General features: G+C 40.2%; 1 protein-coding gene across 13 annotated transcripts in view; it reads left to right on the plus strand.

Moving 5' to 3' along the window:
• The window catches only part of KLF12 (Kruppel like factor 12), a 578056-nt gene extending 566180 nt beyond the window's left edge, over positions 1-11876 (plus strand). For 11 of the 13 annotated variants that reach the window (XM_032402856.1, XM_032402857.1, XM_032402858.1 and 8 more), the window contains one exon: positions 1586-1767. In XM_032402856.1, the coding sequence (XP_032258747.1) occupies positions 1586-1767 (182 nt within the window). Of the gene's footprint in view, positions 1-1585 lie in introns of all 13 variants that reach the window. The other 2 variants (XM_032402855.1, XM_032402868.1) reach the window with 2 other exon arrangements.
• The last annotated feature ends 2669 nt before the right edge of the window (positions 11877-14545 follow it).

Here is a 14545-nt window from a genome sequence, read left to right on the forward strand (position 1 = left end):
CATTTATTTCAGAGTTGACTGAAAATTGTTGGGTCCAGTTCAGGCTAGTTCTCCCATGTAGGCATCACTTGTACACTCAGTTATAGAGCTTAGTGATTCTGTGTGTGTGTGTGTGTGTGTGTGTGTGTGTGTGTGTGTTTCACTGATTCATATAAGCATTTGTTTGATACTTATTCTAGGCTCCAAGGATACTGAAATGGTAGAGGCATAGTTCTTGACCTCCACGTGTTCAGAAATGGGTAGAGGAAAAAGGCATCTGAATAAAATCTTTATGACATATTACGATAGATGATATAATAGAAGTAAGAAATGAATGATTTGGGAGTACCTGGGAAAGTAGAACCAACTTTGAGGATGTGACAAAGTGTACATGGGAAAAGAATTATACATTCCACTGCAGCATATTGAAAAGCACTGGATTTGGAGCCAAATACACCTTTTTTTCTGACACTGGGCAAGTTACTTTACTACACTGAACCTCAGTTTTCTCATCTGTAAAGTGGGGTTAACAATACTCACCCTGCAGCTCTATGCATAGGAATCTGCAAAAAGCTCCCTTTCCTGACTTAGGCCCTTTTCACCAAAACTCTGTGTGGCCAGGAAGCCTGTTGTTGACTCTTGGATAGGATGAACAGAAGGAGAGATCACTTTTTGTGGGGTTGCATGGGGACAGGGCATCCATTCTGAATGAGAGCCAGGAAAAAAAAAACCGCACCTGGGTCAACCATTGTCTCTCTCCCCGCGGGAGTTCATTTGGACAATGGTTAGTGTATCTTTTCCCAGCAAAGCCTTTGCATATTTTACTGTCCTTACAAGTTGACTGAAGGACCCGGTCAAATTACATACTTCTTCAGACAGCTTTTCACCATGAGTTTCAACACTAAAACCAACTTGATGATTCCTCAGAGCTCACCCTAATTAAATCACTGAAAAGAGTATTTAAACTTTACACTCTTAAGCTATCTAGGATTCTTTTCCAACAGACAAGCAAAAAGTAGATGTTTATGAGGGACGTGTACTTCACAGCTAATTTCTGGGGAGTGGTGGAATGCTTTTACCTTTCGATGGGATTTTGTGCCTGTTCCCGATGACTGATAAATGGACATCGTGTCCTAAAATAGCCTTAAACCATCTAAGTGATGCACATTTGGGGAGGAGTATTGAAACTAAACGTAACTAATGACCTTTATAATTCTTTGTGAGTCTCAGCATTAGAGCCAAATCAACCTAGGCAGAGAGCTAAAATGTCTTTTTTAGTCGAGCGGTGGTGATTCTATCCAGTAGTGATCAGTCTGTGCCTTTGGATGTTTTGACCGAAAAGTCATGTCCCCGTCATTGAGGAGGCAGGTGTTGACTGACTTGCCAGATGAGATGTCACAACAGGAGAGACGAGATCGAACGCCCCCCTCCCTCCCCCCCGACCTGACTGACCCCCAGCCCGCCGGCGGGATGGTAAGGTTTCCCGACCAAAGACGACCACACGGAACACCCGCTGAGCGCAGCCAGTCTCCCCACACGTAGCGCTGGCTTGGTTATTATGGGAAAGTGACGGAGCACCAAAAGCGTGTGTCCCTTTTTCTTCCAGGAGAGAAACCCTACAAGTGCACCTGGGAAGGCTGCACGTGGAAGTTCGCTCGCTCGGACGAACTGACAAGGCATTACCGCAAACACACGGGAGTGAAGCCATTCAAGTGCGCGGACTGTGACCGCAGCTTTTCCCGGTCAGATCATTTGGCACTGCACCGCCGAAGGCACATGCTGGTGTGAGGACTGCTACCTGTCCAGCTAAGCGGAAGAGCTGGATCTCTTAGCGGCACCCCCTTCAGCAGGGCTGAACCCCCTCCACAGTGTTAACACGAAAGGGCATCACCATCCCACGATGTCTGAAACCAGAGCAGGAAAAAGAAGGAACCCTTCTCCTTCCGGTCTGAAGGTAACCCCCATCACGACTCCACGAGAAACCCGTCTTCGCGCTGGCCTGGGAGATCCGTGACCCAAACGCTGAAGAGACAGGCATTGTCTCCCGAGCCGTGTACTCTGCCATTTCAAGGTGTTTGTAGCTTGGACCAGTTTTCTGAGCTGTCAGATATTTTGTTATTGATCCCTTAAAGGTCATCTACCACCAACCGATGGCTAGAGCAGGACCTTTCAAATTGGGATTCTTCTCCCATCATCCCCCCTCCCCCCCTTTTTTCTGAAATTTTAGTTACTGTCTCGGTAAGGATAGAACACAATCCAGTCTGTTACCAGCGGGCAGCACGAACGTAGAGAAGGAGCAGCCTGTTGGAGAGTTCCATTCCCTGAAAAGAAAGGGGCACTCAGGCGGCCCTTGGCCACAGTGTGACGGCATTCTAGATAGCACCACCCGCCACTTGTCATTATGCCATGCCCTGAAGAGAAACCGACATTGAATCTTTCATTTGTTTGTCGTTGATTGTTTTCGTTTTGTTCTGATTCTGTTTTGTTCATCTGTTCGAGCAGAGGGGCAGCGACATTTCAGGTGGAGCGTAGTCCCGGTGTCTGCCCTGGCGTGGACCGGCACAGAGGTGTTCTGTAGTTGAATAGGAAGAGCCTGGCTAAAGAAACTGCTGCCCCACTTCAAATCGCAGTGTTCTGTCCCCTAGGCATCATCTCTTCCTGCCCCTAGTATTTGATTACAAGGAATCAGGGGGGAAAAAAAAAAACTTTCTTAGACACACTGGCACCAAGGTAAGAGGTGGGGCTGCTCAGGCGAAGTCAGTGAACATGAAAAATCAGACAAAGCAGAGATGGAATAATGCGCCTCTTGAGGAGAAAAGCAATAACGAATAAAAGGACTTTCCTACAATAACTTCACTGAGGACTCACGTTACCAATTTTCATACCTACTAAAAGGGATTGTAAAAAACACCCCAGTATTTTAGAGGTCTTGGTTACATTGACAGCACTGAGGTAATCTTTCTGCTGTTTGTTGTCCTGCTTGGTTGAGTACCACAATTAAAGATTATGCTCCCCTTTTCTTGTTTGAAAACAGTTATTTGGTGACCAGAAGGGCCAAGGAGGCATAGCAGGGAATTAACCCCTGGGTTAGTGGGTCAGTTCTCCTTGGAACTGAGTCAGTGGAAAGGGAGTGCTCCCCGAGGAAAGCCTAACATGGTGCTAATTTCCTCACTTGGAGAGCCAAGGCTAAGTGACTCTCCATTAGGTTCTTCTATACAGATTTCATTTTCTAAACTGTATCAGACCCCAGGGGTTCTGCATTGGCATGGACAGGGATGTTGAACCCACTCATCCTGTGCTGAGGGTGAGGGGAGATCACAGTCCCGTCAACCCCCTAAAATTGTGAGCCTTTCTTGCAACTAGCGAAGTATACAGTAAACAAAGCAATACATCACCAACAGGCATTCTTTCAGAAAAATTATCATATTTTTTCCCCACTAAAAGCTGTTTTTTTTTTTTCAGCTTTATGTGGCTAAGGGGCTTGGTGACGTTTTTTTGTTACTGTTGTTGTTGTTGTTGTTAAGATTTTTTATAGTTTAGATATAAAGGGTTACCAGCATAGACCTTTGCAATATATTTTAATTACAAACACTTGATTTGGGGAATTGCACAAATTAACCTCACAATATTCCTAGCTCATTTTTAAATGTTTGAACATTCTGAAATAATTTCCAGCGGCAGAACTGTCCTTTTTAGGATCATCTCCTCATTCAGAGAATCTTATTCTGATGAGGCAAGGAACGATAAAACATTGAAACAAGGACAGTTCATGTTGGATGGTATTAGAAGGAATTGTTTTAAATGTTCAAGCAACAGCATAATGATGTTCAGGTCAAATTCTATCTTCAAAATTATGTGCTCTGCATTTTCTGCCAGGTCTGAAAAACTCATCAGGCAATTTCCCTCGAACAAGGGCTTTGATTCTATTGATAAATAACTTCTTTTGCTACACAGTCTACTCCCCACCAAGCACTGTTTTTTTTTTTTTTTGTGGGTTTTGGGGTTTTTTTTGTTTTTTGGTTTTTGGTTTTTGGTTTTTGTTTTTTTTTTTACCAACTGGAAAGTTTTCTATCTGTACTGTATACAATTCCTACTTCTCATTGCCTGTGACCATTTTGGGTAGAAAAGGGTTTCTTGCTACATGCCAGCGTTGGTTCCTAGTCAGTCGTAAAGAACACGGAGAGTGGCCAACACGGCCATGCCGCCCTCCCTGCTGGTCCTGGAACCCGGTTGGCAGTTAGTAGGTGAATCACCCAGCTGCAGTGTAGACTTGATTTCATTCTGCCTGCCTTCAGAAGATGGGCCAATCTCTTCTCTGCGCAGAGATGTCTTGAGAGTGTTACAGGTAGAAATGGTTTTTAGAATTCATAGAACTGACAGGCGGTGGGAGCTTCCTGAGTGACAGCTTGATTTAAATTTAGCACAGAACTAAATAGGCTGCTCCTCTCTGATCACATAGGAAAGGTTCAGGGAAGTGAGCTTTTTCTCCTCACCCTCGGAAAGTGGAAACCAGACTGAGATGGTAAGTTAGCCGCTAAAACCTGTCAGTGTTACGCCATCCCCACCCCCCCGCCCCGACATGCTCGATACTTCTAAAGAAGGATCCAAGCACAAACAGTGAGTGAGTGAGTTGCCGATCTCACCCCAGGACTGAAACGTACCCAGGGCTCGTCCTGGAACATAGCAAATTCTCCCTGGTGAGTTTTCTACTCCTGTTTCCCCACGGAAAGGAAAGCGGTTGGGGAGAGAAGGAATTGGGTTTTTAGGGAGGAATATCTTCAGGCATGGAGAAGCCTCCTCCATTTCATCTGTGTCCATTCTAGCCTCTTTTGAAAAGCACAGTAGTAGATGATGAACACCAGAAAAGGCGCAGAATCCACAGGACTTGTCCGTCCCCTGATTAGAAGCATTCTTTGCTTTTAACTTTGGAGCTGTTCAACTCGCAGTTGGACGTGTGTGCGTGTCTGAGAACTTCTCCGCAGACAGCGTAATGGCTTGAGAAGCGACGGTAGGCCTGGCGATCTCGTGCATTGTAGAGAAGGAGTTCAAGGGAGTTAGCGTTCTTTGAAAAGTTATGAGTTACTCTGAGGTTCTAATAGATTCCCTTCTGACCTTAAGTTGTTCGGAAGCAGATTCAGTCTTCCCCATCCACCTCCAGCCCCATCCTGTCAGTTATGTGCGGACTCTGAGAAGCCTGCTTGATAACTTGTCTTAAGTTCTATTAAGACGTTTAGACTGACCTTCCTAATGGCTTTCCCATAAAGAAGATACTACTGCCTGGCATCACTTCGACAAAACACTATAGGACATTTATTTTCAAAAGCAGTGGAATAACAGTAACACAAACCACATTTTTTAAAAGAGCACTTTTTATTCACTTGAAAGTTTAAATGGAAAATAGGAGGAGGATTGTGGGGGGAAAGAACTTACGAGATGCTACAGTGTTTACAAATGCCAGTTCTAGGTGATTAGAAAGGCCATTCTCCTTGTGGTTGAAATTTGGAATAGCTTATACCAAGATTGTGTTCCTTTTTATACAACTTTTTTTAACTTCAAATTTTGCCATTTGTGTTTTAAACGTAAATATAATTCTGCACTTTGAAATCAGTTCATTAGAGTGATAACATGTATATGGATAAAGATGCAGTATTCCTTATTCTGTACTTTATTTATTATACTTACCAAAGCTGCAATTGAATAAATCCGGTGAGGTGAGGCCTTCAGATACGCTAATACGCCTTTGTTATGTTGTTATGACTGCTTAGAAATGTAGCCATGATGTGGTTATGAAGGTGTCTTCACACTTACAGCGAGGACTGACAGAATTTAAGCAGTGTTAAGAATACCAGCACCCACCATACGCTGAGTTTTCACGTGAGGGACTGAACGTGAGAGAACTCTCATGGATCATAATAGGCCCGGGAAGCCTTAATACTCATAGTCCATAGTCCAGTCTCAGATTTTGCTCTGTACTCACGCCTGTAAATTGAGGAGGTAAATGTATTCTGTAACTTCATTAACCAAATCTCTTCCTTCAGTTTTTCCGAGGTAGTGCATCTCATTAAAAATAACCTTTCAGTTTGATTTGGTTTTGTCCAGAGAAGGGGTTTGGTAAGTCCTGTCTTCCATATGCGTTTCTCCTTACGCCACGCTGCCTTCCACTCACCCGAGCACATACACACCTGCGTACACAGCAGTCAGTGGGCTAGCAAGTATCAACAAAGGACTTTTTTAAAAGAATGAATTTGTAATAATCCATGCTGTCTAGAAATGTAAGTTATTTACCTTATTTGGGAATCAGCTTATGATGCTATATATGACTTTGCCTGCATTTTATAGTTAAGAAGTGTACATAAAACTTTTAAAAATGCTCTATTTTCACAGTTTCATTATAGAGTAATGTCTGTTTAGCAAACCATGTCCATTGGTACTTTATGCTGAATACTGTGCAGTTGCAATAGAAATTCAGATTTTCATAAGAAAATGAAATAGGAGGATACTGCATCTTTAAAAAAAATAGAGTGAAAATATTTTGCTGTATTCGTAAACATATGTGATAGTGGAAAAGTATTTTCAAACTCGCAAATTTTACAGAGGTTGTAAATAGTTTGATGAAGTATGTTGGGGGAAAAAAGCTTTTAGTTTTCATCACAATAAAAAAAGAAAGAAACTTGTTCAGATATGCCTTGTATATCTTACAATTAGCAATATTGCCATGGGAACTCTGTTCTCCTCTGGCAGAGTGCATTCCTTGTGCTCTGACAGAATGGAGTGGCCACTCGTCTCCATTTAGCCAGGATGGTTTAAAACACAATGAAGTCATTTTAAGTTGCAAACAACTGATTCCAAATTCAAAATGTCTTTGCCTGGGAAGGGGGAAATAGCTGCATAGGATTTTACTTGTGCTAAAGAGAAGCATCTAGCAATTGTTCTCTTTTCTCAATTATCTTCCTCCTCGATGAACTAGTTCTTGATGAGAACAAAAAACAAAACAACGGTAAGGTGTTTATTCTTGTTTAATTCCAGAGGGAATGAAGAGTTTTAAGAGTAGCTGCATGTTGACAAGATTAAGTGCTATGGTTATGGCCACATGTTAAATGAATCTATACTGGCAATAGGAATAAGCTAATGCCCATTTTCAGAAATGAATTAAAAGCTGGAAGTGCCTGTCAATAGACATTATGACCAATGAGATATTCCTATACTTTTACACAGCAATAATTCTTCATTACTGGGTTTTTCCTCCACGTTTGGGAAACACACACACACACACACACACACACAGAATAAATATATGCACATAGTAAACTGAATATGTTCACATAGCCACAAAAAATCTTTTGTGATTTTTAAATATACCTAATCTTGTTTATGTTAGTATTTCTTAATTTAACCTTACTTACAGAATGTAAGAATGCAAATCTGAACATTAAGGTTCTCTTCAACATATACACTCTGGCATATGGCAATTATAATTTTAAGATAAAAACTTCACGGATTTGTCCCAAACTTGCAAAGCACTCTGCGTGGCTCAAAAAGTTTTGCTCAGTTAACAAAAGCCCAACTTATTTACAGCAAAACACTAGAGAGATTTGTTTGTTCTACTTTGTTTTGTCCACTAATACCAAATGCACAAATTCATCTTTACATTTCTTCTAATATTTTCTGTTATCATACAAGAACCATTTTGGAATGAATAGCCACACTATCATTTCTCCCCTAAAAAGCCTACTGAAGACTGCTGACACTTAGTAAGCCTAGCTTTAACCAAGGTTTACAGTTGGTCCTGGAAATTACCAGATTTACATTCAGAACTTCCCTACTTTTTCCCATAATTATTTTACTGCTAGAAGTGGAGTCATGAATAGAAATATACAATGAGATTATACGAATAGACAAGAGCCCTAGAAATTGTCCAGCCTTACCATCTCAGAGCACAAATCCACCCAAACAAGCTATTGAGGGCTATCAGTCAAATTATATTCTTTCAGAGTCAAACATTTGGTAAGAGCAATTTTAAAAAATATAACTGTGATTAAACACTCAGGCTTTAGACAGTGAAGACTACCACAGTGGACAGTGATCTACGTATTTCTCTAGAACCAGACCACAGGCCTAGAAAACCATCTACTGTTTCCTCCTCTAAGTTTCAGAAAGAATGAAAAGGAGAAGGAAATGTGCCAGGATAGGGTGTAAAAGAGCCAATGAAGTGTCAAAGGAAAGCGGCCGGGTTCTTTAATTTCACCACAGTCAAGACTTCTGACTGGGCTGTTTTCTGCAAGGTGTCTAGAAGTGCTAAATGGGAAGGTCCAAATTTCAGCAAACCATGAAAACAACAGCTATCCTTTCTTAAATCCTTACTCTATACCAAGCATTCTACTAGGCCACTTTGGGACCCATTGCCTCTCACCCATAAACGGGTCTACATTTTATAGTTGGGAACCCGAGGCACAGAGAGAGTTGGCTGAGTTGTTGGCAAACACAGAAACAGTGAAGAGCAGAGCGGGAAGGTGAAGAAGCTACGTATCTCTGGCTCTGAAGCCTGTATTCTTCCCCCCTGCACCACACTGCATGTGCCTTCCCAGCTGCCAAGTTGTCATATTTCTAACTGAAGTGGCTTTATGGCTGGGTGGTCCTATTTTCCAAGTACAAGACAGCACATGATAGGACAGTGGTAGCTAAGGTTTGAAATCAGTCTTTTCCTGGGAAGTCATGCATGAAGGATCATTGTAAACAAACAGCAACGACCAGTCTCCCTGAACTTGTCACTTTCCTCCTAAATGTTTGGCCTGGAGATCCCAAATCATGAACACTCTCCCCTGCTGGGTAGGATTTTAGCCAGAGTGGCTTTTCGCCATTCTACGGATTTCTTTGTAGGCATAGTAAAAACCTTTCCACCTGTAGACCTTCTAGAATCTGCTCAAATTGCATTGGAAGTTTTCACCTCCCTCGATGGAGTCGTTACTAACAGACTTGTTAGTCTGGCGGCTGATCTTGGGGTGGCAATCACAAACATTCAGATGCTGAGCAAGGAGAGAGAACGGAGAATGCCTTTTCCGATTTCTCACCTGACAGTAGTACCGCCTTGGAATGTTTTAAATAGTCTTATGAATAATTTGTTTATAGTATTGTTGTTAGTTTAATTGAATTTTGTGTAAGAAGCTGTCCAACATCAGAGGAGTCAACCCCCATCCCTTTTCTGTGTAGAACAAGGTCCCTGACAGCATTGATCCATGGAAATACTAATGGGCTTAGAAAACATTAAGAGAATGTCATTTCTCATGGTGTTTCTTTTTTCTGAAAATGAATCTCCTGAATTATGATCTTTCTCCCTGTTCCTTGGCTAAGGGAAGAGATAAAACCTGCATAAACAAATTCCCTTCCGTGCTGAGAGCAAGTGTTCTGTGTGCACGAGCCACTGTGGGAAGGGCTCTCTTCCCCGTTCATTGGGTTTCACAAGCAACAGTTTCTCAACAACCAAACCACAACTTGAAGTGAGTTGAAAAGAGATGAATAGTGGCAATAGTCACATCAGGACTTTTTTTTTTCTTTCTGGGTTTCATCTCTAGAAATTGTAAATGTTTCAGACAACAGAGTCTGCCCTTTGTGCAAAGCAAGAACCAGTGATTCTGTGTGAATACTATCTTGCTTTTTCCAAAGCAGGCCTACCAAGACTTTATCAGAGATTCATTTTTGGTGAGAAATGAGGGTGAAGAGGAGGGTAGGATTTGGGTCAAATTCTAGTCAAAGTGCTCAAGTAATCAAAAAGTAAGACATTTTAGGGACACACCAACATCTTCCCTTTGCTAATTTCATGCTCCAAAGATACAGCATAAAACATTATAGAAAAATGCTTTTGCCCTACTCGTGTTTCTAATGTTCCCATTGCAGGATTTTGTAATTACAGCAGTATACATTTTGTTCCTCGAACTTCATTACGTTGGATGGGTATTGTTGAACTGGGGCACTGGTGCCTATACTCAAGGCTCTTTCCTATCAACTTGTCTGTCCTCAATTTGTTGTGTTTAAAAATCCATTTAAAAAAAAAATCACCATCCCCCCCCCCCACCCCCACGGAATGGTGGCTGTATTGTTTCGTCCATGTCTATGTGGGACACATTGCATCACATGGCAAACCAACTCTCTGTGGATACAAGATAACTACTTACAAAACCAGCTTGAAAACATCGTCTTACGTATTATGTCATCCTGCATCATAATGCAATTATGTGTATCATAACATGCTCATTTAAAAAAAAAAGAGAAACCAGCAAATTCGTGTTTGTCCATTGAAGAATGTACTCAGAACTTTCTGTGTTGTGAAACGATGAGAACAGACCACCTTTAAGATACCCACCTGCCACTTAAAATGACTTAGTTATAATTAGTAGTAGTCTAGACGCTGCTCTTGGCGTGTGGGGTCAGTTCAAACGTCACGTTCTTCGGAATAAATCTCTCACTCGTATTTGAAAAAAATATATATATGGGAATAAAGAAAAATACCATCTTTGGCCAAATCAAGCAGGCATCTTTTTTCCTTTTCCTTGACACTTCGCTCATTATACATGATGACTGGATCACAAGATCCATCTGTGGAAAAATACAAAAACGTCCTTTAGTTTACAAAACAGTTATCCGAGGCTCGAAAGCCTCTGAACAGCAAATTGAATAGATGTGCTGCGTCTGATTCACTTAACAGATGTAATTTCACAAAAGACTCTGGGGTCTCTGACCCCAGAGAGTTAGAATGCCCACAGGAGGTCCTACGCATTAAAGGACAAAACCCCCCCAATGATGCTGGCAAGCAAAGGTGTTCATGTCTTAGATCTTCATTTGGTTTTCTGTTCAGAGTTTTAATTGCAAATGAATTTATTTCTCCAGCTTATCTAAAGATCTAATTTCCCAATAGTTTCCTCTGCATTTATATACTCTGTAGCGTTTAGGCAACCCCTGTTATAAGTTTATTAATATTATGTAAGTGTTGTTCTTGTATTTATGTATAGTGTATGTATTGTAAATATACTCAGAGCTTTTTTCCTTTTACTGTAAAATGGTGATTTTTTTTTTTTTTTTGCCCTATGATAATGTAAAGGGAGACCCTCCTAATGAGATTCTCTCAGAGGATGATTATTCCAGTCTATTCTCAGAGATTTAAATGAACAAGTGTTATCGTTTTTAATGGTGTCTCAGACATATTCTGTTGGTGCATTGCTTTTCTGTATTCAACTTTCCTATGAATTGAGCTGTGAACCGAAATAGAGTTTAAACCTTTAACTGTATGCATTTGTATAATTATCTGAATGAAGGCATGAAGGTTAAATAAAGCATTTTGTATGGAACAAAACTCCCTAATTATTACTAAGGCTGACTCAGACACTTTGGAAATCATAGTTATTAACCATTCTAATTAAACCTTTGTTATGAAAAGTTTTACCACTTGTGTATAGTGATTTGAAACACAGAACGAGATATACTGTATACTCAAAAATGAACAGGGTTTTTATTTCATAACAACTAGCACCTAAAGAAGGATTCCTAACTTAACGTTTTACTGAATATAAAACTAAAAGTGGTCCAGAAATATGAAGTGGTATGAAAAATTGTATCTTTCAGAGCCGAAAATGCAATCTCTCTAATTGAATAAATTATTTTTTTCAGATTTTGTGTATCATCTAAGTACAGAATGATCCATCTAGCACATGCCAAAGCTAGTTTATTTCTGTATATTTTTAAGAAAACTGGATTATGAGGCTTTGAAAATAAGACCATTAATGAGTAGAACATCTTTTGAATAATTGCTAAAATAAGCACTTGAAGAATCTGTTTAAGTATCCTCCTGCATTGTGTCCTTCAATTGAAGATCTTCTAGAAAAATCCATTCTACAATTGGAATGGTAATAAATACTACTAACAATTATATAGAAAGGTGATAGATGATAGATAATTAAAATAATAATAAAATAAAATAATAAAACTTCATAGATGCCAGGCAGTATTCTAAGCATTATATCTGTTTCTTTTAATTCATTATGAAAAATTCTGAGTTAGGTACCATTATTATCCTAATTTTTACAGAGAAAAAGTGAGGCACTGAGTTTAGGCAATTTCCCCAGTCAGTCTGGTTCTAGGATTGGTGTCCTTAGCCACTAAAGGGCTATGGGTTAAGGGGCTGGAGACAGGATGGAAGGTGGGGAGCAGGGGCTGAGGTGGGAGAGAGTTAAGAGCATTGAATATCATAGAAACATTCAACAAATACTTTTGATTACATATGTACACGCAAATATAAAAAACAACAACAACAAAATACTACCCTTCATCTCAGACTCCACAAACCATCGTGGAGTTTAATAACTCATAAAAATCAGAGACTGAAATCGTTTTGGGCTCACTTTATTACTGACAGAAATCCATTTCCAAATGAACATGGAGTTCTGCAAAATCGCTCTGTTCCACTCAAACTGTGGAGAGAGCCACAGGGGCATACGTCCCACCCCATCCCCATCCAAACACGCTTCTGCATCAGACGGGAAACTCCGTGCACTGTTGCTCTGACTTTGCCAGACCTGGCTCTTTTGAGCACTCTGAAGGGGTCCTTTCCCAGGGCAGTGATTTTTTCTCCCAGTCAGAGCCTTCTTGGTAGTTCCATGGTGATCACAACCCCAACTTTGCAAAAGAAATCACTCACTAAAAGATTATAAGATTTTTTTTTGAAAACTGAGGCTTAAACCATAAGTACATTTTTACTAAATTATTTGTGAAGATTTTAGTTACACCATGTTAGAAATACTCCATTAAGGCAGAGGCCAATAAATTAGAGGGGTCTATCTTGTTCTACACTGTGGTGAATGAAGCATGGTAGTAACTTGTAAGGGTGAACCTAATTCATTCAATTACTTCATTTTGGGTATGACTTTGTAACAAAACAGTAAGTTGAACATTAAATTTATGTCTTTCGCCTGATTTTCCGAGAGTCCTCTTTAGGCCGTGCTAACAGTCAAACCAGCTCCCTAGTTATGTTTTTTGTTTGTTTTTCAGTTCATCCCAGGAAACTTTATCATAAGAATAGACCAATGAGACAAATCTCACGGAATAAATCACATGATACTGTTTTACTCTCAAGGTAACTTATTTGTTAATATTTCTTCTCCTGAGTGATTCCTGGATACTTCAGTAATAGGTGGGATTATATGGGTGCTAGATAATTCTGTAACTTCCTCAGTCCTCTCCTTTACTTTGGGTGTTTCATCACAGCTAAGATTTCTAGCCCAAATATTGATGGTTTCATTGTTTCTTACTCTCTGCAATATAACGATTACAAAACAAGAGCATGAAATGGTTAAAAGTACAGAAATGGCAATGTGCTTAGGAGTAGAATACCTTGGGGCTTTATCAAAGAAGAAAAAATATATCAGTGCTAGAACAAAATCATGCTCCCTAAAAAATGATTTTAGTCCCAGATGGCCACTGATGGTTTTCATACCATACAGTGCATTGTCTTCCCACCAAAGTTGCACAGTTTCCTTCTACACAATGAGTTCCTTGTACTTTGTCTGAGTGCTGTCTGGATTTAATATATTTCTCTCCCAGCAGTGTAATAAGTATAATTTACATCACTTCCTGTTTAGTCTAAATTCACCAATGAACGCCTACACAGCTCATACACTTGAGTGATTATCTATTTCTGAAATAAATTACATTCTCCTTGTACAGGACAATTTTTACACAATCTTTTTCTTTTACAGTTTCACTGTGTTAAATTCCTCTGTGTGTGTGAGAGAGAGAGAGAGGGAGAGAGAAAGAGAGAGAGAAAAACTTTTATGAGTCTATAATGACATCAGCAACATTAGACTCAAGCAGGTATGCTAAAAACAGGTTCACTCAGGAATGTCCCAGAATTGCTTAAACACATGGATAGCCATCATGATGCCCCCTTTTATTATAGCTACAGTTTATGTGAATATATTAGAATCTATCACCCTGGACAGGATTGCAAGGCACTGCAAGTCTGTGCCATGAGCTACTGTGATATCCATGTCCCTTGGAGCTTTCAGACTGTACCAAAGATTCAGGTCAGTTCCAGCATCTCGAGAGTGATCTTGCTGTTGCCCCAGACTCCCCTGAACTCTTAAGCTTGATCATAGACCAGGTCCGGAGGTAGATGTGGTCCTACCACACCTCAAGAGAGGTTGATCATCCTCGGGGCCCTTTAAGCTGACATTAGCGTGACCAGTACATTCTGTTGCTGAACTAGGGTCTCTGGGCCCTACTTCACGTTTCATTGCTGATTTGGAGCCATTGATTTGTAATATGTTTAGCATGAATCCACACAGTGACTTAGGCATTGATTGTTGATTCTTTTGTAATATATGTAACAGTATTCTATATCTTAAGTGAACATTTAAGTTATAGTCAATATATCTAAAATAGGTTGGGAAATTTCATAAAGTTTATTTGTTTAGACACTCATGCATGACACATCAATGTTATTATGTTTACTGGTAACAATTTTTACATGCATAAAATAAGGAAAAGCACATTATTTGAGTTATTAGTCTGTGCAGGTATT

The sequence above is a fragment of the Phoca vitulina genome, unplaced genomic scaffold, assembly GCF_004348235.1.
Source record: "Phoca vitulina isolate PV1807 unplaced genomic scaffold, GSC_HSeal_1.0 scaffold5, whole genome shotgun sequence".
NCBI classification, from domain to species: Eukaryota; Metazoa; Chordata; class Mammalia; order Carnivora; family Phocidae; genus Phoca; species Phoca vitulina.